Source organism: Corvus cornix, chromosome 7 (assembly GCF_000738735.6).
Source record: "Corvus cornix cornix isolate S_Up_H32 chromosome 7, ASM73873v5, whole genome shotgun sequence".
In the NCBI taxonomy this organism is placed as follows: domain Eukaryota; kingdom Metazoa; phylum Chordata; class Aves; order Passeriformes; family Corvidae; genus Corvus; species Corvus cornix.
This window is the reverse complement of record NC_046337.1, coordinates 33,094,957-33,117,542: the sequence shown is the minus strand read 5'-3', so window position 1 is coordinate 33,117,542 and position 22,586 is coordinate 33,094,957. Positions and strand designations below refer to the sequence as shown.

The window sequence follows — 22,586 nt, the reverse complement described above, 5'->3', positions numbered from 1 at the left end:
CTGCGCATCAGTTTCTGCCTTCTCCTCTTATCCTGCTGCTGGGCACCACAGAGCAGAGCCTGGTCCATGTTCTCACACATCCCTGCAGACACTGACGGACATGGATGAAGTTCCTCCTTGTCTCCTCTCATTGCTGAACAGCCTCAGCCCCCTCAGCCTTTCCTCAAGAGAGATGCTCCAGTCCCCTTAATCATCTTTGTCACCCTCCGCTGGACCTGCTCCAGGAGCTCCATGTCTCTCTTGTCTGAGGATCTCAGAACTGGACAGAGCACTCCACATGTGGCCTCACAAGGGCTTCATTTTCCTCTTATCCCTGAATGCACTTTTATCCATATTTTGAAGTTGCATTCCTCTAGCAAGCAGTAATGTAGCATTAGTGAGTTGTTTATAGCTCTGGGACCCTGCTGCCATTCCGTTCCTTCCACCTTCAAGGCCCCTGATGTGAACTTGTGCTTGTCCTTTTGGGAGGCTCTGTCACAGTGTGTTACAGTCCTTGTTTCCCACAGCAGCCTCCAAGCTGTGGTTTACTGATAATTAAAGGAACACTTTATTAGCATAGCATGGTGATACACACATCCCTGCTCTGCAGTTCCTAACATTTCCCTCTGCAGAAGCAGTGAGGCAGTAGAAGATACACATAAATACAGACTTGCTGGCCCAGCATCTTTTTTTCTTCACGATAACATCAGTGGTGTTTTTCCATGATGACTTTGCAACACACTTCATCTGCATTATTGAAACTGAAAACATGTATCAAATCACGGTATTAATTGATCATACCTTGCAAGATGCAGCCTTTATATTTAAGATTTTTTCTGTAGTCTGGTGTTTTACTCCAAGGACTCTGTGTGTATAGTATTACATGTTGGCTTAAGGATAACTGAGATTTTGTCTGTACCCCTTTGCTGTGGCTGAGATGTGTCAAAATTTGCATAGGCTTACTCTTGTCTCAGTTTTCATTGGTCAAATTTATGTTCTTTGAGGAAGCTTGTCATGGTCCTGGGATAATGCTGGCAAGGACCAGATCCTGCTGATAAGAAGCAATTTGTGAGGAGAGGCTTCGAATGGCTCAGTGATTCAATATAAAACTGATATGAGAAACGGATTGTGATTTAGCTCTGACATAAAGAACTAAAATAAAGAGCTCACTTTGGGGGAATTCATGTATCTCCTTCAGCCCATCAGTTATTAGTGTATCCTTCAAGGGTTATGGGAAATAACCTTTAGAGGACCTAACTGTAAATATTAATTCCTCAGTTTTGGCCATTGTGCACATTGTAGAGATTAGAAAGATTTAAGAATTGGTAGGTTCATTTCAGTCTCTGTGGCAGACTTTCCTAAAATGTCAGTGACTGAAGAGGCTGAAACTAGAAAACATAGACTAAAAATGTCTCCTATCAATTTTTAATTTGCTTGTAGAAAGGGTATTTTGTCCTCCTGCAGTCAGGATGGAGTAAGAATCAGAATAGCAGGAGGATCCTACGGAGAACTTCAGTGCTGGAGACACAGTGATCACAGTGAAAAGCTGATAAATGTCAATGGACACTGGTAGGTGTTGGAGGGCACCAGAGTGAAGAGTTGTTGGATGGAGTCTCAAAGAACTCAGAGGTGCCAAGTACATTATTCATGCAGAAAAAAGCAAAGTGGTCTCCAAAAGGAGCAAAAAGCAGCTTTAACAGCTGAGCCATCCAATCTTGTGTGTTGATGGGAGTATCCATTTTGTCACCTAATCACCTCCCACTGCAGAGCCATTCTAAAGGGAAATCCAATTTTCCCTTTCCAAAGGGGTGTAGAGGTGACCTTCTCTCTGAGAGGTCTTCTTGGTGAAGAAGTGGTTGCTCCTGTGAAATGGTTTATGAAATATGAATGCTGATCAGACAGGGATTTTTCCATTAGCTTTGAGCTCTCTGTATAGAAGAAATGTTTTGGAGTTGTCAGTATTTATGCATAGAAAATTGTAACTGGCCAGAAAATAAAGCACAAATCAACATTTCTCATTCAGTGACTGGTGCCCACCTGAAAATACTGGGAAGCAGTGTCTCCTTGAATTAATATTTTGGTTGCAGCAAAGTCAAATTGGAAAATATTGGATACACAATGCTCAGAAAGATTATTCTGGATGCATAGACTTCGCTACTGGAGTGAAAGGAATAGTGGTGGATAATGCTGTGGGACCAGGGGATGGCACCTGATGTCTGAAATGATCCATGCTGGTTTGCCCCTCCAGAGCCGGGAGCTGTGGCTGCTGAGGGCACCCCACACTTACGACCACCTGGCTCTTCCCAGAGGGATGGAGATGAGCCCTTTTCTCTAACAGTGCTGGAATTACCATGTCTTGTCAGGATTTACAATGTTGCATGTGGTTTTGGTGGTTTTTTTAATTAGAATCCTAAATGGTGCAGGAAGGGGTGTGAAGGTGAAGTGACCCTTAAAGAAGTGATGTTTACCAATCTTGTCTTTAGTCTTTGTGACCAAGGAAGCTTTCTTAAGTGTTGCTGAAAGTTCTCATGGTGAATTTGAAACCTCTTCTCCCCCTGAACTCAGCAGAAGTTTCCCCATTGACTTCAAGAGAAGTATAATCAGGCCTAGAATTATTAAAATAAATACCTTTAAACTAGAGACTCTGTAACCGTTTTCCAGATGTAGAAGTCTGTGTCAGCTTCATGTTCTTTTCATTATCTGGTAAAATTATTTTGATAGGTGAGATGCTAATTCTGTGTTTCTATGTTGTTTTCTTTGTGTGTCCTTAATATTTACGGAATATTCAGCTGATTTTTGCTGAAGATAACAAAAAATACCCCGCAGCTTGCAATAAGCCGAGGCTGTTATTACACACGTGGTTAGTAGCTATCACAGTGAAATATTCAGTGTGCAACGCTCAGCAATTCTGCAGGCTTAAAACAATATTTTTGCACAATGGCAACACTGCAGCCATTAAGTCAACTTTAGAAAACATAGTTATCTTAAAACAAAAGCAAAAGAAGTGTTAATTTATGCTTCATAACCTGTTATTTGTCAAAATCCTGGAGTCTTGTTCAGCTGTAAGCCACAGTGCTATCTGCACCCTGCAGCAGGGGATACTGGAGAGGAGCAGAAATGCACAGGCACCAGAAGGGTGTCAAATCAAGTGAGTCTTCTTGTGCTGGGAAGAGCATTAATCACCCCATAATGAAGTACGTGTTTGTTTCTGACAGATAATTTGAGAAAGAAAAGAATAAGAGCTAAGAAATTTCTTTTTCCTTCTATTGCTCCCGTGTACATCTTTTGCAGTTACATAATCAAGAGTAATTAGTGAGATATTCATCAAGGATAACTAGCTTGCATGTATCTTACAGATGCAAGTGTGCAAAATATTTGATGTTCTGATTTTCCTCATGATTCTGAAACAGTAACATTTTCATTAGGTTTTGCTTTTCATTTTAAGCTCAAGAGTAATTTATTTTTTCCCCATAAACTTAGGTGGAAAAATATAACTTGAGACACTCAGCAAGATGCTTCAACACAAGTATGTCATCTCAAAAACTAATTATGTTTCATGAAAATCAATTTCAGTCTTTATATTACAAAATTAGAAAAGACCAGTATGAATTTTCAGTTGTATAACATAATACATATATTTTATATATATTGGTAGGTTCTAAATGTAAAAGTTGTCTCAACAGTTCTCTTTTAGCAGACTACACAACAAACTGTACTACTGAGTATTGTACAAGTGTGCTCATGAGCCAGTTAGAGTTGTTTGAGAAAATTTGCATCACATCAATTCACTTAAAGTTAGTGAAAAGTTTTCTGAATCATGAAGAATCTCATCTTCTCATCACCTGCCTCCCATCAGTCCCATGATGGGCGGGTAAGGCAATACAAACCTTCCTTTCCTCTTAATTCATCTCCACTTTCTTCCCAGTCTGGGTTGATGCTCATGGCAGTGCTCGGAAAAGAGCAGTTTCACATCTACTGAATCAACCTTTTCAGGAATATTATGGGCTCCAAGGACTTGCTATTTTTAAATCCTGCATATAACTATGCATGTGTTAGATTTCTTCTAATATTAAAAGACCATCAGGAGGGAATGGCTGCAATCTGTGGTAGAAACAGGAGGGGAAAAGGATTATTCACAGCCTGTATGTTACTTGTTGTCATCTGGAGGGCTTAATATCTCATCATTTACTATGTGGTTCTGTTGCGAAGTTGTGGAGCTCTTGGTATTTAAGAAAAGGTTTAAATTTTGCAGCTCAAGGTGAGATGCAAACAGCCACAGGCAGAGGCAGGCAGAAGTAGCTCATAACTTGGAACAAACTGGAAGTTTTTGCTAAGCCAGCAATAGATTCATGTTATTTATTAAAGGCCTCTTAAAAGTGAAGTGAGTGGCCATTGTGGTTCATATGCTGATAATGTGAGGAGGTAACTCCTGCACAAGACAGAAATCCTACAAACCATGTTTGGAAGGAGTTGCTGCTTTCTCGCTCGCTGAGACAAGATCAGGTAAATGGGTCTTGTCACATTCAATTCTTGAATTTCTGCAGGGCTGGAGATGCCCCAGCTCCTCCTGGTGACACGTCCTGGTGCCACACCACCCTGACAGGAAGCTTTCCCTGGCTCTCATCAGCAACTCCCCATGGAGTGGTTGTGGGCTGCTGTTAAAAATACCCTCTGTTCCTCTTCTCTTTCAGGAACCTATCATAGCAATTAATTCCACAGTGGCAGGATGAAAAAGAAGAAAAAAAAATCTATTAATTTCTTCCTTAGCTTACTTCTTTGTGAGGTTGAATTACTAATTTCATTGAGAAATGGCAGCATTTCTCCTTTCTATGGAAATAACTTGCCTTGTGTAACTTCTGCTGGGAAGGCCTGTAGCACTAACAGGGTAAATTATTTGGGTATTACAGTATCTTTTTCTTGGAGCTTTAATTTTTTCCTCTAATCTTTACAAGAGGAGATTTTTTTTTTTTTTTTAGTAATAATAATAATATGAAAGATATTGCCATGAAAAGTATGTAGAATTGCAGAGCACAAGACAAGAGATGCTGCCCTGTTGTGCTGGGTGAAGGAGTTTCCAGCTGCAGAACAGTGAAATATATAAATGCTCTCACAAACCACTGAAGACAGAAGGAAAATATGTGCATTTTACATCTTAGCAAGCAATGTTTTCTGCTTTAAATGGCATATTTCATTCCCCATTTGAGCATTTACAGGTGTTACATGAGCTGTGATCTAGTCAGTTATTATTTATAATTGATTAAGCTTGATCCTCTTTGTGAAAGAGTCTAATCTGGTTCAGTGTGACGAGTGTTTATCTGATGAGTTCTTGTCACTCTGTTGGTTGCCCTGTAATTCACATAAAGCAGCAATATCCCATCTCAGTTAACAGGGAGTTATCGACAGCAGTCCTGCAGCATTCAGAGACAGGGGAATATGCACAGCTTCTAGAATCATCATTGGCAGCAAAGAAACACTTATATTAATACTCATTACATATCATAGAGATTTTTTTTTAAAACAAGTGGAATACAAGCTAAAAAAAATGGCTTTATTAAAAACATGTTTTGTATCATGTACAAATTTAGAGGGAAGAGATGTTTAATTTATTTTAAATAAACCCAAATGCCAATTTTGTCCCGCTTCCACCACAGTGCTGAACTATGAACCCATGTTGCCCATGTTTAGGTAATTAGGAAATTTTTGAAAGGCAAAAGGAGCTGCAGTGGACTTCCAGCTCCTTTCAGGGTACAAATGGAGTTATAGAAAGGACAGGACCTAGGGAAGCTCCTGCTGGACTTGGGATGCACATGCAGGACTGAATATCCTGTGTCTTCATGATCCCAGCCTGTTGCTGGCTGGGCAGGTGGAGAGGGAGTGGGCTTGGCCTTTTATTTGGATGAGTTATTTTTAAAAGCTAAACCCACATAAATTAATGATTTAGTGACTACTGGGAATACAGTCATTTTTCCTAATAAAATAAAAAAGACAATAAAGCATCAAGATTTGATGTCATGGCTGTTAAATTCTGAAATTTTATACTTCCATTGATCAGAAAATGAATTTATGGCCTATGTATTTTCAGCATTGTAAAAGTCCATGTAATTTAGTTGTTAATCTAAGGTCAAAAGCGAATTAGCATAATAACATCTGAACTGCACTGCCCTAAAATCCCCTGATAGACATCTCTCTGACTCCTGCTATTATAAAAACTGTTCCCATTGGTTCTTGACCCTATTAAAGTTATTCCTAGATAAGCTTTTGTCTTGGTTTGAAAGATAGGTGTCTGCTAAGGAAGGCAGAAGCCTCCCTGAGAATGGCAGATACAACCCCGTTCCATCCGAGTTATTATAATTTTGAAATCAAGGGGCTTTTAGGCAAAGATGTGGAAAATAGGAATAACAGTTCTTTACTATTATTTATCTATATGTGTATAACCAGTCAAACAAACAACAATAACTATGGCAGTAACAGCAAACAATCACAAACCCAGTGCCAGCCTTCTCGGCTGTCAGGCCCTTTCCCCTCGGGTGCAGTTCCGCTCGCAGCCGGCAGGGGCGCTGGCGGCTCCCGGTGAGCAGGGCAGGTGCGATGGTTCCCCCGCGGCTGCAGGGGGCGCTCCGGAGCGAGCTCGGGGAGCACGCGGCACTGGTGGTCTGGGATCCCGGGAAGGATGGAACAAAGGCTTCACAAACCCCTGGGCAGCCGATCCTGGTGTCCGGCCGGACCCTCGGGAACAGCAGGTTGGAATGGCGGGCTGGAGCGGCAGGGACGATCACAAATCCGGGATGGCAGACGAGATGTATCCAAACGGAGAACCCCCTGGAGGCCTGGGCAGGCAGGCCGAGCAGGGCTACAACGTAGCGAAGGCTCGAAGCAGCGGCGGGGCAGGGCGGCCACGGCCCGGCCCCCAGCGGGGCAGGGAAGGTGAGCCGGGGATCCTGGGGTCTTTCTCCGCAGAAGGAAAAAAAACAGCCGAGGAAAAAACAGCTTCCCTCTCTGGCGTTTGGGGACTGAACTGCCCACACACCCAGGTGAAACAAAAGAGTATCCAGGTGCACCCCACCCTCAGTGGGTAGCTCTTTGTTTTCCTTAAATACCCAGCAATTTGTCCTCCTAGCAACAGTATGGGGGGAAAATTCCTTTAACAGAAAAAAACTAGGAGAACTCCTAAAACCCCAACAGCTCTGCAAGGCTAGTTTATGAGAGCCTGCTTGAATAAGTAGTCCTTAGATGATGCCTTTGTGCTGGTGGGATGACTGTTTTTCCTGTGAGATATTTACACCACAGAGAGAGCCTGTATCAATCCTGATGCTTGTTATGATTTCCCCTTTGGTTTCATAAACTTGGTTAAAGTCTCACTGCTTTTCAGAGTCAGTTCTGACAATGTTAAGTTATACGTTCAAAGGTATAAAATTATTTCAGGCTGGGTTTTTCCACCTCTCATTTTATCACCTTAGTGTCATAGTATTCACGTACATTGTGTTTCACCATTCAGCCTTTACATGCTTTTGGTGTCCTGGGTATGTTTATTAAATAAGGCCTTCTTCTGTGTATTGCAACAAGTGTTTAACTCTTGAGTTTAAAAAAAAAAAGCCAACGCCCACTTTTCAGGGTGGCAAAGGGCTTGCAATAATGATGTAAGAAGTACATGTAATGTCCTAATGTGTCTTTAGTTTTGAGAGGATTTGATCCAGAGGGGGACTTCAGGCATCTGGCTCTGGCAGCAGAATCTTGTGGGCTTGTGGTTTCTCTATTATAAAATGCAGGGGAGAATTGGGAAACTCAGATTTAGGAAACTCAGATTTAGAAAACCTTTTGAAAAGCAGCATGCTGAACTGAACTGAACTGTCTAGTGTGGTAAATGAGGAAGACAAGGGTGAAGTGAAGAGGCCAGAAATGGGGTCCTTTTGGAAATCCACTTAGGATGTACCGGGTGTGCACTAAGACTCCTGGCTGAATTTTTTAGAAATAGGTGGAATATTTCTGCTTCAGGCCCCGTGTCACAGTTAGATTTATTAAAATAATCCTGCTTCTGCCCCAGGGAAAGCAGCCCAGTTGCAGGATCCCATTACAAGGCTGGAGAATCAGGGTCAGGCTTCTCATCCCTTCAGGCTGGGCACAGTCATTTGCAAACCGATGGTGCCCATACTCTGCACCTCCAACGTGGCAATACAGTGTATCAGGATAATGATGAAGGCATTTAGATCTCTTGGAGAAATGTCATTTAATTATTCATTGTGAACTGTTGGTTGAACTCTGCTGGCTGGGTCACACACGTTTTGAGCTTCTTTGTAAGCAGAGGAAAATACAGGAGGGAATCCAATACAGTATCCCTGCCTGCTAATTATTTGCTTACCGATCCATGGACAAAAACAAACATAACAGGCATTAAACCAGCTACTGAAGTTAGCATTAGCGAACAGCTCTGCCACATGAAAAGGCAGAAAGATGATAAGAAGAAGATGTTTTTTAGGAACAAGTCACACTTTTCTATTGCTGCTATTTACTTTGAACAACTTTAGGGGGGGTCCTTCTGATGCTAAGAATGCATGAACTAATGGTATGATTGGGTAATATCTCATTTTCATTTGCATAACTCAAGTAAAACCAACAATTTGCAACTAAGGGCAGCATAAATGTAGTGCCAGCAATCCCAAGCGTGACTAAGTGCAGTAAGGGAATGCCGGTGATGATATTTCATCACATGGCAAAAAAAACAAAGTAGAAAATAACTACAGTATCAGAAAAATAAAAACTGGAGGGGACAGTCACTCATTTAGGTGATCTTTGATTTAAAGGAAATAGCATTTGTTTGAAACAGCAGGTGCATATCTTGTTTAGAACTAGGAGGAATTCCACTTAGACATGCATTTGCACAATAAAGACCTCAGGAGTTGCCAAGGTATAATCTTTGCAGATTGTTAAGCGCTCCATGAAAAAGACTGAGATACCAGTTGTGAGAAGAAAAAACCCATTGTGTAAGTTATTTATTTTCTGCTATGACCAGTTTTCTGTACAGGAAAGAGAGGGTGTGTCTACCAGGAGGTCTGACAGAAGGGGGGCTCTGCGACCAGGAGCTCTCCCATAGAGAAGAGCAGGCAATGGCTGTGTGCAAAAAACTTGTGCCACACCTACTTGTATGGCTATCCAAGGAGAACAATTTAATTACTTAAAAATTGAGAACAAGTGTGGAGTTCTTTTAACTTGCAGCAGTAAGACTAAAGGGTTCAAATTCTGGTCAGACTCAAAGCACTAATTATAATCATCCCAGTAATTGCAGAAAAGTACTGCAGCTGGGAGGTGATTATGGTTTTGTATACACCTCAGCTGCTCCTTTTTAACCATGTGAGACAGCACCCTATTATCTTCCTTTTGTTCCCTTACTTATCACTTACCTCTTTCCTTAGCACTGGAGGGGAAAAAAATCCTGAAAAAATATTAGCTCTGCAAAATGCAATGAAATCCTTTCTTTAAGGGCCAAGGGCTGGAGGTGGGGAGGGGAAGGAGCAAACTTCATCCCTTCTCTTGTGTTTTGAGCACTCAGAAGTTGCCTATGAAACTAAATACTTCAGGGTTCATGAGTGGCTGGTAGGAAGCAGGGTCAGTATCATGCTATCTTTAGGAAAACAGGAGTGCACAGGGGTAAGATATGTTCAACAAAGATGCTTCACATTTCAAGCATTCTTTTCTGGGAAAAAAGATATCATACCTCTAGTTTTGAGTGTGCTTATAGACTTATACTGTATTAGCACAATAAAGCAAATTTTTATAAGTAGAAAATGTTGATATTTAGAAAATATAAATGGTGGAAGAAGTGATTACATTTCAGATTATTTTTCTCCATCTATCAAGGATATCCAGGCATTTGAAAAAGAATGCAAAACTTGAAAATAGAGCATGGTACTCACTCATTTTTCTGCAAGTTTTTCTCTGCATGTTTCTCTGTATTTATTTCTTGGCATTGAATGGACTGCCCAAGTAGTGTTACCATCACCCAAAATGGCAAAGACTAATTCAGTGTGTGACTGAATTTTAGAATATCTCAAGCTGGGTTGGACTCATAAGGATCATGGAGTCCAACTGCCTGCCCCTTGCAGAACCACCTAAAACTAAGCCATGTGTCACCAAGAGCCAGATGGTCCCTCAGCTGTTGGCAGGTTTGGTGCTGTGGCCACTTCCCTGTGGAGCCTGAGTGACTGACCACCCTCTCAGGGAAGAAGGGGGTGACAATATGTGTGAGGTATTTTTCTGTGAATAGGGGAAAGGAAAATTCACAAAAGACGTGAAATAAAAGAATTGAGAAGGAGCAGGAGGACTCTGCTGACAATGTTTTGCAAACTCCGTTCTGTGTATCTATTATGTGTGCCTCCAGTGGTAACAAAAGATCTGAATACCCCTCAAACAATTTGAAGTTAGAGTTTTTGCTTTTACAAATCACTGTGGCCCCTGTTCATGGCCAGTCATTAGCTGTGGACACTAAAAGGGGGTGGCAAATTACTGGGTTCTTCCCAGAATTGTGAGATTATGGTTTTGTAAGATGATGTCATCAGACTGTGAGCCATAATCAGGGACACACTGAGGACCATGGGGGTTTGGGACTGGAATACATTTTGCTGACATGAAGAACTAGTGAGGTCCCTGCATATTGTCCCTCTGTGATATACAGAAAATATTCCCTTTTTATTTGGAGACTCAGAGCTGAGCACTTTCATTTCCCTCCAAAGAAGTAGTCTGGGGATAAAATCAAATGCGATCTTGGATTGCACCTCAGTATCTGCTTGACTGCTGTGTCAGACACCGGTGAGAGCAGAAAACACAGGCTCCTTCAATGGGACAATCTCCCCATTTCAAAAGACAGGATTTCTCTGTCTGTTAACATCCCCTGGAGATCCCTGCTGGGTCAGGCCCTTTTAACTTCTCTAATAATGACTGGGGTGGCAGGACAGGAGCTCTCAGGAGCTTTGCAGGTGTTGGCATGCTGATAACATGGCAGGGCAGGTCCAGAGGGACCTTGGTAAGCTGGAGAGGAGAACTGACAGGGACCTTCCGCAGAGCAGCAGTGACAAATGCCATGCCCAGCATCTTGGGCAGAAAAATTCCAGATTTAATATAATAGGGGTGGTCAGAAGGCTTTTGAGAGGCTTTGCAGAAAAATACCTGGAGTGGTCTCATTTTTTATTGATATCTCAAAAAGCATTTATGCTGTGGGGAATGTTTTGGGGAGGAGTCATGACCAAAATTCTGGGTGAACTTTGCGTCATCCTACTGAGGCTAGTCTACATCATCACAAAAGCTACAGTAAAATTTGCTAGGTTGTCTATAGCCTGGCTAACCTATCTCTAGCACCTCTAGGTATTTTGGTTATTCCCTTGAAATCCTTAAATTTGTTGAATGGTTAGGTTCAGAATAGTTTGTGCTGTGAGCACTTAGCAGAAAGCAACTGTCATTATAAATGTTTCTCATCCCAGGGGTTTTTACGTGCATTATGTCGCTGTTTCTTGCAGAGACTGAAGGAACTGAAACAGAGGGAGTTTGCTCGAAATGTAGCATCTAAGTCACGGAAAGATGAAAGAAAACAGGAGAAAGCCCTTCAACGTTTACACAAGCTAGCTGAGCTAAGGAAAGAGAGAACGTGGTAAGTCCATAGCTGCTCAAACAGAAAAAATAAGCTGTTAGCTGGTGCTGTGGGACGCAGAAGACCCTTGGCTGTAGCCACACACACGTTTCTAGGGCATTTTGGAAGCATTCTGTGCACAGTATTTGATTCACACTGTGTGCAGGAATGAACGTTAAGCATTGCTTTTTCAGCTGAGCTAAAATGACACATTTTTTTAGTTTAAAAAAAGATGTGTTTCATATATATTTCATAAAACCAGGCACTTTGGTTGAAAGCTGAGTGAACTAGGTCATGCATTTGCAGGCTGACACTACTTCATTGATGAGGTGAGGAACACAGTCTGTCTCTCTAGGATGTAACAGATCTCTGCGATTTAGTTTTCAAAATGCTCGCCTGGGAAAACATCCAGAAACCTAGCTTTAAATCTCAATAGCTGGATTTTTTTTTATTAAAAGGTAAGTGCTCATTTTCCCCTGCTCAGCAGTGTTTACCTCCCTCTGCAAAAGTGACTCCTTGCAACTCATACATTTTAGTATTGTGTCTAGGCAAGCTGTTGAAATTAATATTGAGCTTGCTAGTTGTGACTGAATTATCAAAATATGACACAGTTCTGACACTGATAAGCCACTGAAAATATATGTACTTGTCACAGTGTAATCTCGGAAGAAAAAAAAGAGAGAAAAAATGTAGATGCTCAAGTGCAAATGTTTTCTCTTTTTTCAGCCTTCGCCTCCCCAGATGAACTAACAGAGAAGTCCAACCAAGCTGCAGCTCTTGTTCAGAAATAGTCTCTTTGTCCCTAGTTTGGGTGGTGGGCAGCATGCTGAAGCAAAGTCTGAATGATCAGGTGCATGGGACATGAATGTTGCAGGGTCTGTTTGATGGGAGCAACACGACACCTAATTTTTTATAACTCATGTGGAGACTCTCTCCTCCATGAGTGTTTTAACTGTCCATATTTTATACTTGAGTATATTAGATATCATTCCCCCTAAACATGCTCCAAAATCTGAATTTTGCATATTTCCTGAGAAAGAGGAAAGAGGAACTTACTGTTTCCCTTTTTCCATGCTAGTGAAGCACAGATTTTGCAAGCTTTTGTTGTTTCTGGATTGTTTGGGGTTTTTTAAAATATCCTTCTGCTAGTTCGTGAAGGAAAATTTCTATCTGAGCTTAATTTATCTGTTTCATAATTGTCATTTACTACCACTTTGCATCCTTAGAGGTGTGATATAGACAGACACAGGATTTTTTTAAACTGGCACTTTGTAGGCTTGTTTTGTTGAAGTCACCATTTTATTCTGTGGAAGAAAGGATTTGTGTGGGGGTTTAATATGTATTTCAAAATTGTAAAAAACTGGGCAAGGCAGGAATTCTCATGAGGAATTCCTTTCTCATAAAACCTCTACCTTAATTTCTAGATCTGATAGGGTAAAGTCATTATTTTTGGCGCTTCTTGGGTTCCTAAATGACCCTTGCAAGTTCTACCAATGGCTCATCAGCGAGTATTGCTCTGCACTGTAGCACAGAGTGATTTGGCTAAAACAAGCAAACAAATGGTTTTAACATAGGCCCATTACTCCTAGTGCTGAGCAGTTTCTGTGGCTCCTGGAAAATTGGCAGCTTAAACACTTTTTGCTCTTCTCCTTGCTTCCTACTAAGTCAAATAGAACAGATGGGAAGAGGACATGAAACGAAGAACAGAAGTAGACAGTGATAAATTTTTTCTCAAGAGGGATGAATCACTTACTTTACTTCTGTCAGCTGAAATGCTCTCCCCAGTTTTATTTTTCCATGAAAGAAATTGCTGAGATGGCGATGGTTTGGTTTGTGCACACAAATAGGATGGGGGCTGCTGGGCAATTGCCTGTGGGCAGAGCAGCAGTCACTGGAATGATGACTAAGGGGGAAGTGCTCTATGAAGCACTCTGTTTCAATATATTTTGTAACATGAAGGAATGTAAAACTGCTATCTGTAGTAATAGTGTTGTAACCGTGGTGGTCTGCTGGGCGGAGAAGCAAGATTTCTGTGGAGACAGTCTCTTTGGCCAGCCAGCCTGTCTACAGAAACTTAACTACTTTGTAGGAATGTTAGTCCTTCAGCTGATGACTTCACATGAACGAGCCAGGGGCATAATATTTACTCTTTTTTTTTTAGTACTGGATAACTGATCTTTATCATAAAAGATGGCATTTTTTCATAGTCTAAATGCACATATCCACAGAGTCTTCCTCTTTCCTTAAAAAACTCCCTTAAGTACCAATGTAATTACCAATTCTAATTACCCATGTACCAATTTCTGTCAGCAATCCTCTGAAAGGTATTGACTCAAAGTTTTATTTTCCTTCCTAGTGCTCCTGGAAGTGGCCCTATGTTCAAATCCACTACAGTGACTGTGCAAGATGATTGCAATGATTCCCCCAAAAGTGCCGCCATAGATTCTACCAAAAGCCAGAATTTCAGCTGTACATTAATGCACGATGCCCAGAATTGCAAAGACGTTGCTTCTGTTGTTTCTTCCTCTCCTGGAGATGCAGGTAGTCCTCAATCCGACACTAATAAATGCGGAGATCAGGTTCAAGGAGCTCAAGGACACAGAGTTGGGTTCTCCTTTGCTTTTCCTAAGAAAGCAGCAGTCAAACTGGAGTCTTCAGCTGCCGTTTTCTATGAGTTTAATGACGAAACCTCCATGGAGCATGGATTTAGCAGAAGGAGTAGGTTTGTTCCAGAAACATGTAACCTTCAGTCTCCTTCAGCAGCCGAAATAGTTGTATGCCCTGAGGAGAAACACAACTGTTTTCACCCACTGGTGGAAAAATGCACAGACACAGCAGAAGCTCCTGAATCTCAGGAGTCAAAAGAGCCATCTAGTGAGGAAAGCGGGGTGCTGGAGAGTCCCGCTCTAACTCCTGCCATGTCCCACTCAAAGCATCCGGTGTCCTTGGACACGGATAGCCACAGTGTGGATGTAAGTGCAGCCGACTTGGGGCACCAAACACTGCCCCTGGCTGCAGACAGTGCTCAGGTCCTGCCCCTGGATGGCAGTGGGCATGAGCTGCAGGCTAGCAGAGCTCCTGTGCAGGAACTTGTGGAGGATTGTTCTTCTCTGCAGGATGTTGCGGAGGAGAACTATAATGACGGGAACAGTGATCCATCTGCAAATGAAACTGAAATAAAAAACCTGGGGGCAGATGCAGTAGTTCCAGCACCATCTGAAGAAGGTAGTGGAGCCCCAAAAAGCAAACCGGACATGTACAAGAGACCCTGTCAACCCTTCGTTCCTGTTCTTAGCAAATACGGATCAAATATTCTTCAGTGGCCATCAGAAATGTTAATTTACACAAGTACAGACCCATCAATTTCGTATAGCTGTAATCCTTTATATTTTGATTTTAAGTCATCAAGAGCAAGCGACAGCCAAGAAAAGCCCAAGCATCAACCAAACATACCTCATTTGAACCATAAAACTGAATCTCACCATGTCTTGGTCTCGGATTTTACAAATAAACCTACTTCAGAGTGTGGTGGTTATGAAGTAGAAGTGAAGAAAAATGTGTGCAACTATACAATACCCCTATTAAGTGATGTTTCCCTCTTCAGAAATTGTGACCTTGCAAAAAATCAAAACAAAGTGTCCTTGGATGAGTCGTTCACGATTAGAAAAATAGAAAAGTATCACATGTCTCAAAACCCCTTACAACAAAACACTGTGATAGATGAGAAATACAACAAAGTCTGGATCAAAGAAGGCCATGAAAAATGGCTTCACAGAGGCAGAAAAAGTAAAAGGAGAAGAAAATTATGTCATTGTCATTATCATCACTGTGGGGACACAACAGTACCGGAAATGGAGATGTCTCCAGTAACCGAAAAAGAAGTTACTTACAGAGATGAAAATAAATATCAGCACCTCCAAAATAATTCAGAGAAGTGCAGACATGATGCAGGGAATATCTGGTTAACTGCGAGTGAGGTACTGCAGTCACATCGAAAATTTGGCATTGAAAATGGTCCTAAGAGAGTCATGTCTGCATCAGATCACATACACTGGGACAGAGGCTGGTGTGACTTTTGGAGTGCAAAAAATAGTGGCCAACACCATGGTTGTAAAGGACCACACAGAAAGAGCAAAGCAAGCTCCCGAAGGCAGGCAAAGCAGCTGACTACGAGTTCCAGGAGGCACAGCCTAAGGCACTCTAAAACGTGCTGTAGCTGGAAAGGCAGGAGGTCAAGCTATAACCCAGAGCATAAATGTTTAGGACAATGCAGTGAGGAGAAGGGGCTGAGCCAAAACCAGCCCATAAAGAGAGGTTACAGTGTTCTGACAGAAGAGCCTGAGAAACCCCACCGCAAGCGGAGGCAGCACACCTACTCTTCTTCCTCGGATGAAAGTTCATGTGGACAGACATTATCAGCAGAGGAATGTCTAAGGCAAGTACATGCTTTAGGTACATATCACAAGGCAAAAGGGAAACACAGGAGAAGGAAAACTAGAATCCATCATGTTTTCCTTGACAGGAATGCAAAAAGTGAGACCTCTGAACCTTCCAAAGAAAATTCTGCAAATTCTACATTAAATATTTTGGGGGACCTATTGACTCAAGACGATCTAGAGGAAACTAATGCAGATCCCAAAGATGATGATGCAAAAGATAGGGATGAAACAATGGAGCTGGAGGAAAGCAAGGCGCCTCTAGAAACTGCTGGCCCACAGGTGCTGGAAGATGATAAACTGATGGCGTGTGCAGTGATGGAGAGCGCACCGGCCATGCTTCCTGATGTCATCACAAGTTCTGCTGCTTCTGCTCCTGACCACACTGCTCCAGCAGCTGCTGCCAAGCAGGATCTTCCCCAAGAGGCAAAGAAAAAAGAAAATGTCAACAGTCGTGAAAATCAAGCTCGTTACAAAATTCCCGTCCCCAACAGGCACTTGGAACATGCTCCTCCTAAATCCTATCTTTGCCATTATGAATTGGCCGAGTCTCTACCGCATGAGAAAATGGGTGAGGTAGCCGGTGAATGGGTGCAGTGTAATCCTGGCATATTTAGCAGCCCCCCGCCCTTGCCATTCAAAGAAGCACAAGTAAACAGTCACACCTTTCTAACTACCGAGCAGTTAATAGCCCCCTTCCCCCTGCCCGATCAGACGCTGATATTCCCTCCTGATAACCACGAGAAGTTCAAAGAGCTCCCATCGGAGGCGTATCAGCAGATCGTGCCGCAGAACGTGCTGTCCAGCAAAGTGAAGTTCGCGTTCGCCCCGCCGGCGATGCAGCCCCCGGGCTCGCCGCTGCCGCCCTTGCCGCTGCAGCCGCCGCTGTGCTCTACCTCGGTGACCACCATCCACCACACCATCCTGCAGCAGCACGCTGCCGCCGGCGCGCTCAAGGTTCTCCAGCCCCACCAGCAGTTCCTCTCGCAGGTCCCGGCTCTTTCCAGAGCGCCTTTACCTCATCTGCCGGTAGGACCGCGGCTCTGCCCGGGCGGCCACGCAGCCTTTGTCGCCCCGCCGCACCTGCCGCTGCTGCCGCCCTCGGTCCTGCACCCCGTCCCGCTGGCCTTTCCCCCGCTGCCGCACACCGTCTTCCCGTCCCTGCTGGCCCCGCACCCGGCTGTCATCCCCCTGCAGCCGCTCTTTTAGGACAGGAGTGGAGGAAGGAGCGTTCAGCTAAACCGTCCTGCTGTTTCTACAGTTCCCTCAAGCTTTGCAAAGTGGTTCTGTGAACTAAACTGGTTAAAATTTCTCATTCCGTGGGAAGCATTTACTGTACGTATAATGATGCAACAAACATTCATGGCAAGTTCAGACCTATACTATTACTAAAGCACTGAATAGTCTGATACTAATTACGAACTATATATATGTGAAAATCATGTCTTAGAATATGTATAATGTATATAAAATATATTTATAGTTCTATAACTTATGTTGTAAAGTATTCACTTTTTGGTTTTTTATCTTTGTGTATTTGCACCTATTTAATGTTTAGACAAAGCTGATGCACTATGTTTTGTACTATGTTCTCTGAAACTGTAAATCTAGTGACAAATATCTCTTGCAATAAATTTTTGTTAACTACTTAAGTATATCAAAAATCTTTCATTATAAGCCTCATGGATGTTGTTCTTCCATGTTGTTCTGCAGCTGAATAGCATCCTCTGCCCCTGCTATGTTAGGATAACCAGGTTTCCTACATGTCAGTGATTTATTAGGGAGGCTCAGAGGCCAATACCTTGAGTGCAGCTGTCTCACCAAGCCAGAGAGAAAGGGTAATAGATGTGTTTGTGTTAGCGGCTTGATGTCACCGTGACAAATTTTGCCTACTTGTACTATGTGCACAAACTGCTGACTGGTGGAGCTGATCCCTTTTATACTAAACCACAGAAAGACAATGTAACAAATATAATGCTGGTGATGGAAGGGGAAGAAAGGATAATATTGACAGCAGTTTGGCTTCGAGGGAATATTGCTTGTAGCAGAAGGGTAGAGCCTTGGTTCCCCTGAGCAGTTTCTCTGATGGTCCACAAATCTGTTGGAGGGAGCTCCTTGCTGCTGGGCAGTGTGTGAAGGCAGCAAGAACACAGGAGGATGAGGGGGAGGTCAGGAAATCCACCAGAGTTTGATACGAATTCTTACCTCTTCACCCCACTACTTCCTCCAGCATTTCGCTAAAGAAGTAGAATAACAACAGAATAGAGATGAATTAATAATATACTGCCATTGTTTCTAACTGTATTTCAGAGACTTCTCCCTACCTCTGCAGCCTTTTTATTGCTGTCAAGGTTCTTTTTCAAGCTTTAGTGAGGTGAAATCTCGTTTGCTTTAGTATAAGGTGTATCAGACCCATGCCTGCGATAGTCCAGAATAAAAGCAGAAGTCATTCTGAGATAGAACCATCCCTTTGGGTTAAAATGAAGTGTTATGTGAGTGAAGCCACAGATTTGCAGCATGAAGGTTAGTGCTATAAGTAGGCCCTCCATAATAAAAGGTAGGTGATAGCTCTCTCAATTAATTACTTCTTTTCACCTTTTTATATACTATAATAAAATCATATAAAGTTGAACTGAAAGAATAGTGAATTTTAAGTATTATTAATATACATGGCATATTAATAGCTACATGCGTTAACCATTTGCAAAGTAATGCTATATCCTACAACAAATATATCTGGATCTTATTTTCTGCATTGATAGCATTAGAACTTACCTGTATCAATATTGCAAGTTTTAGTATAATATTACATTAAAACTATGGCAAACAACATCTTGCCACTCTGATTATAGAGTCACCTGCTCAAGGGATGTGAGCTTTCCATGTTGTGCAGTTGCAAAGGGCTAAACTATGTTAATAAGCAAAAAGCTGATGAGAAAGAGCAGGTGAGCAGCCAGGTTCTGGAGAGTGCCCGGATCCCCCGCCTGAGGCTGCAGCAGGGCGTGGGATGTTGCTGAGCACCCACCCCTCTAATGCCAGAAGGAAGGTATATTTTCTCTAGTTCTAACTTCAGGTGGATGCCCGCTTCTATTTATGTGGTACCTAAAAAATACAGGAATAAGTGACTTTATACTCCTTTGTTTCAAGAGTATGCCTGTGTAAGGTGTTTGTCTCTACTACATCCTGTCGCTGAGCACAGGAATCTCCGTTGGAAGCGGGAGGGTTGTCCTGGGTGACTTGGGTCCCTTGGGTGACATGTACTGGCTTCTGCACTTCTGCCGTCCTCAGTGGGAGGCAGCACAGACAGTGCCCTGGGTTGCACTGTCCCATCAAAGACAAAATCCATCTCATCATAGAGAAGTACATTAAGAAAAAAAGAAAAAGAATCCACTTAGGACAAATATGGTTGCACGTTCTGGCAGGAGATTAAAAATGCCCAATTTAAAATTTTCAGTTGCAATGTTCATTGGAAACTCCCGTCTATGAACTTGGAAGTCCACATTTTTTCACCAAAATGTTCCAGCAACTTTGAATTCTACTTTTTCCTTACAATTTAAATTATTTTTTCTATATTAAGTTGTTAAACAGTTTTAAGACATTGCACAATTCTTTATTATCTACTGTAATTGCTGTTCAATAGTGTATAAACTATTTAAAATAAAAGACTAATAACCATAAAATGTAATAATTTTCTAATATGGTATTGCCTTTAATGCTAGAACTGTTTGTATATGTGACTTCATATGTAAAAGCAAAAGCAGTATAAAAATAAACCACAAGTTAAGTTTCAAATTGAACACACTAAATTAAATTACCTACTGAAATATTCTTTTGAGTTTCTGTTTTATTATTAAATACATAACTTCTAGTAAGTTATATAAGGGTAGTTCTGCTTTTGTATGTTTTATCTGGTATTTTAGATTAAATGTATATTTTTTATTCCATAAATTGGTAGTGTAATTTATAAACAAAAACTATTGAAAGTGCTAAATAATTGAATTTTTATAATTCTAAATAAATTCTACCCAATTCCTTAAATCTAAGTAATTTACTTCTGAATTTAAAAATTTGCACAAATCTAGTGTGTCTATGCTCCTGGCCACTTTGCCAAATTTAGAATTTATTGGGGTTTCTTCCTAGTGCAAGCAGTAAAAGCGTTGCTCCCAAAGGGCAAGAATTAGACCTTCAGATCTAACCCTAAGTGAGGTTAGAGATTTTGTGATTTCCCAGACCAGCTCTGCAGAGAACTACCTGAAAAGTTATGCTGTTCCATTGAGATGAGAAGAATATCTTTATTTTGGTCCTTAGGAAGTTGCAGCCTGCCCAGACTGGCCTTCTTGGGGATGTTCCATTTCTCAGGTAACATGAGCTATAAAATAATGGTCCAGAGGAGCTCTTGGGCATTGAGGAACGTAACTGTCTCACGTTGTGAGGGACAGTTTGGAGTAACTGGGCTTTTGTCTTGTGTCTCTTGTGTCTGTAAGTACACAGCAATTTTAAAATGCTACCAATACATGCAAAGAATCAGATTGTTCATTCGGTTTCGTTCACAAGCTAGAAGCTACTCAAGCTGTTTATTGCTGGGGAGAAATGACCAGATTTCAGGTTCTGCAGGAGTAAGCAATGAGTTGTGGCTCACGGAGAAAGTGCCGGTCACAGACATTGGTAAAAGAAACACTTTGTGTGGAGGATTATTGTATGAGAATGTTTTTACCTTTCAGTTTAATCAAACAACAATGAAATGGTTATGAAGCAATGTCTTCTTTACCTGCAATGTTAACTTTTCATTAGCTGGTCAACTTTTGGCACTTGTAAAAGAGTCCTTTGGGTACGGTATTGAAATGAAGCTTTAAAAGGCTATTGGAACATCCACTTCTCTTTATTCTTGTACATGATGATGTGCTACTAATACAACAGATCAAATGGCTATAATTTTTCTGACAAGTTTATTTTGTGTAACTCTGCTTTTCCTTCAAATTACATGTTTTCTGTTATGATAATATTAACTTGATATGCTGCAGTTAAAATACAGCTTTAAATATATTTGTTCAGATACTTCCTTGGTGTAGATTAATGTACTGCTTTTGGCTTTGGCTTGTAACCACCGAAAATCACAATGCCAAGGGTTTTGTTAACTCCCCCAAATTAAGGCAATACGTTATGACCACATGAATGTATTTTGAAGACAGTTCCTTGTTTGTAAGGTGGTAAATTTTAATCTGATGGGTATTTTGCTGCGGTGCTCAGAGTCTACATGTTCTGAACTCCATACATTCATTTTCTGCTCTCCAATTACTGTACATTGCCGAAAGGCTTGTGTATGTGTAGCAGTGCACACATTTATGCAATATGCCTACCAGTTGTAAAATATTACAGTGCTATATTAACTCTCTTTATTGAAAGTAAAGACATTTTTACTGTATAAAGATCATGAGATATTTTTAAATTAACATGACTGACTATCTAAATGTGTATGTTATTTCATAGATCACTTTGATTTAGTATTTGCAGCAGGCATGGTTTTGTACATTACGTCCTCCCTTCTCCTCTTCAGGAACATTCTAAAGTTTTCTCTTTTTCTCTTTCTCTGTGACTAAGATTATCAGAGTTTATTGGAATTTGCCTATTTATGAAATGAACCAGGCTATTTTATTACTTTCATCTGCAATAATTAGTGTACCAACTTTATGAATTCTAAGACATCTTATTTTTGCTTCAAGCTTCTGTTTTATTTTATGGGTATTATAAAAGGTTGGGAGAATTTCTACCCTGAGTCTAAATTCTGACCTGTTAGTGAATTTCTGAAACCAATGGACTCTAAGGAAGCTTTGCCATTAGTGTTACAGAGGATTTATTTTGACCTGTAGCATTAGGCCTCTTTATTTATTAAAACTGCCTAATACTTGCTGCTTTCAGTTGAATAATAATTTCATAAGGTATGATGAAGGGCACAATCCAGTAAAGGACAATGAATCAATTTTTAATCAGTCTTCTACCTCCTTTGTTGTCAAGTTTTTTATATAATTAATGACCATAAAGTTAAATCTTTAAAATTTCTGTTCTGGATCATCAGTGGTTTGAAACACATACATGCACCTTCTAGACTAATACCAAAGAGAAAAACTGTTCATTGGAATATTGGATTTTCTATCTGTTCAGGCTCACTTAGAAATTTTAGTAAGTGGGACTACATTAATACAATATGCAGGTAAAATAATGTATCAGGAGTCTTTGTTTTTGCTGAGATAAGATCAAAATGTGCAACTCCATGTAGAAAAAAACATAAATAAGCTTCAAATGTGAACCCATGATGAATACGGTATTGTTTATGAGAATTAAAGATGATTACTCTTAAATCAGAAGTGGTGTTTGTTTGCTATGAATAAGACTTTAAAAGGGAATTTTTTTTCTTCAAAAGAACCAGCAAACAGGAAAATACTTTTGAAAATACTTGGTTTTAGATCAGCTGGGTAGGACCTGTGTACCTTTCTCATGGGTGAGAAGGAGCAAGTATTGGACATTCAAAATCCTACATGTCATAAGGAAAAATCTTACAC

General features: G+C 41.1%; 1 protein-coding gene across 3 annotated transcripts in view; it reads left to right on the top strand.

The window, feature by feature from the left end:
- The window catches only part of ZNF804A (zinc finger protein 804A), a 155,783-nt gene extending 133,398 nt beyond the window's left edge, over positions 1-22,385 (top strand). For all 3 annotated transcript variants that reach the window (XM_039555316.1, XM_039555315.1, XM_010413473.4), the window contains 2 exons: positions 11,484-11,614; positions 13,950-22,385. In XM_039555316.1, coding sequence (XP_039411250.1) covers positions 11,484-11,614; positions 13,950-17,238 — 3,420 coding nt within the window. In that variant the 3' untranslated portion in view covers positions 17,239-22,385. The remainder of the gene's footprint in view (positions 1-11,483; positions 11,615-13,949) is intronic.
- The last annotated feature ends 201 nt before the right edge of the window (positions 22,386-22,586 follow it).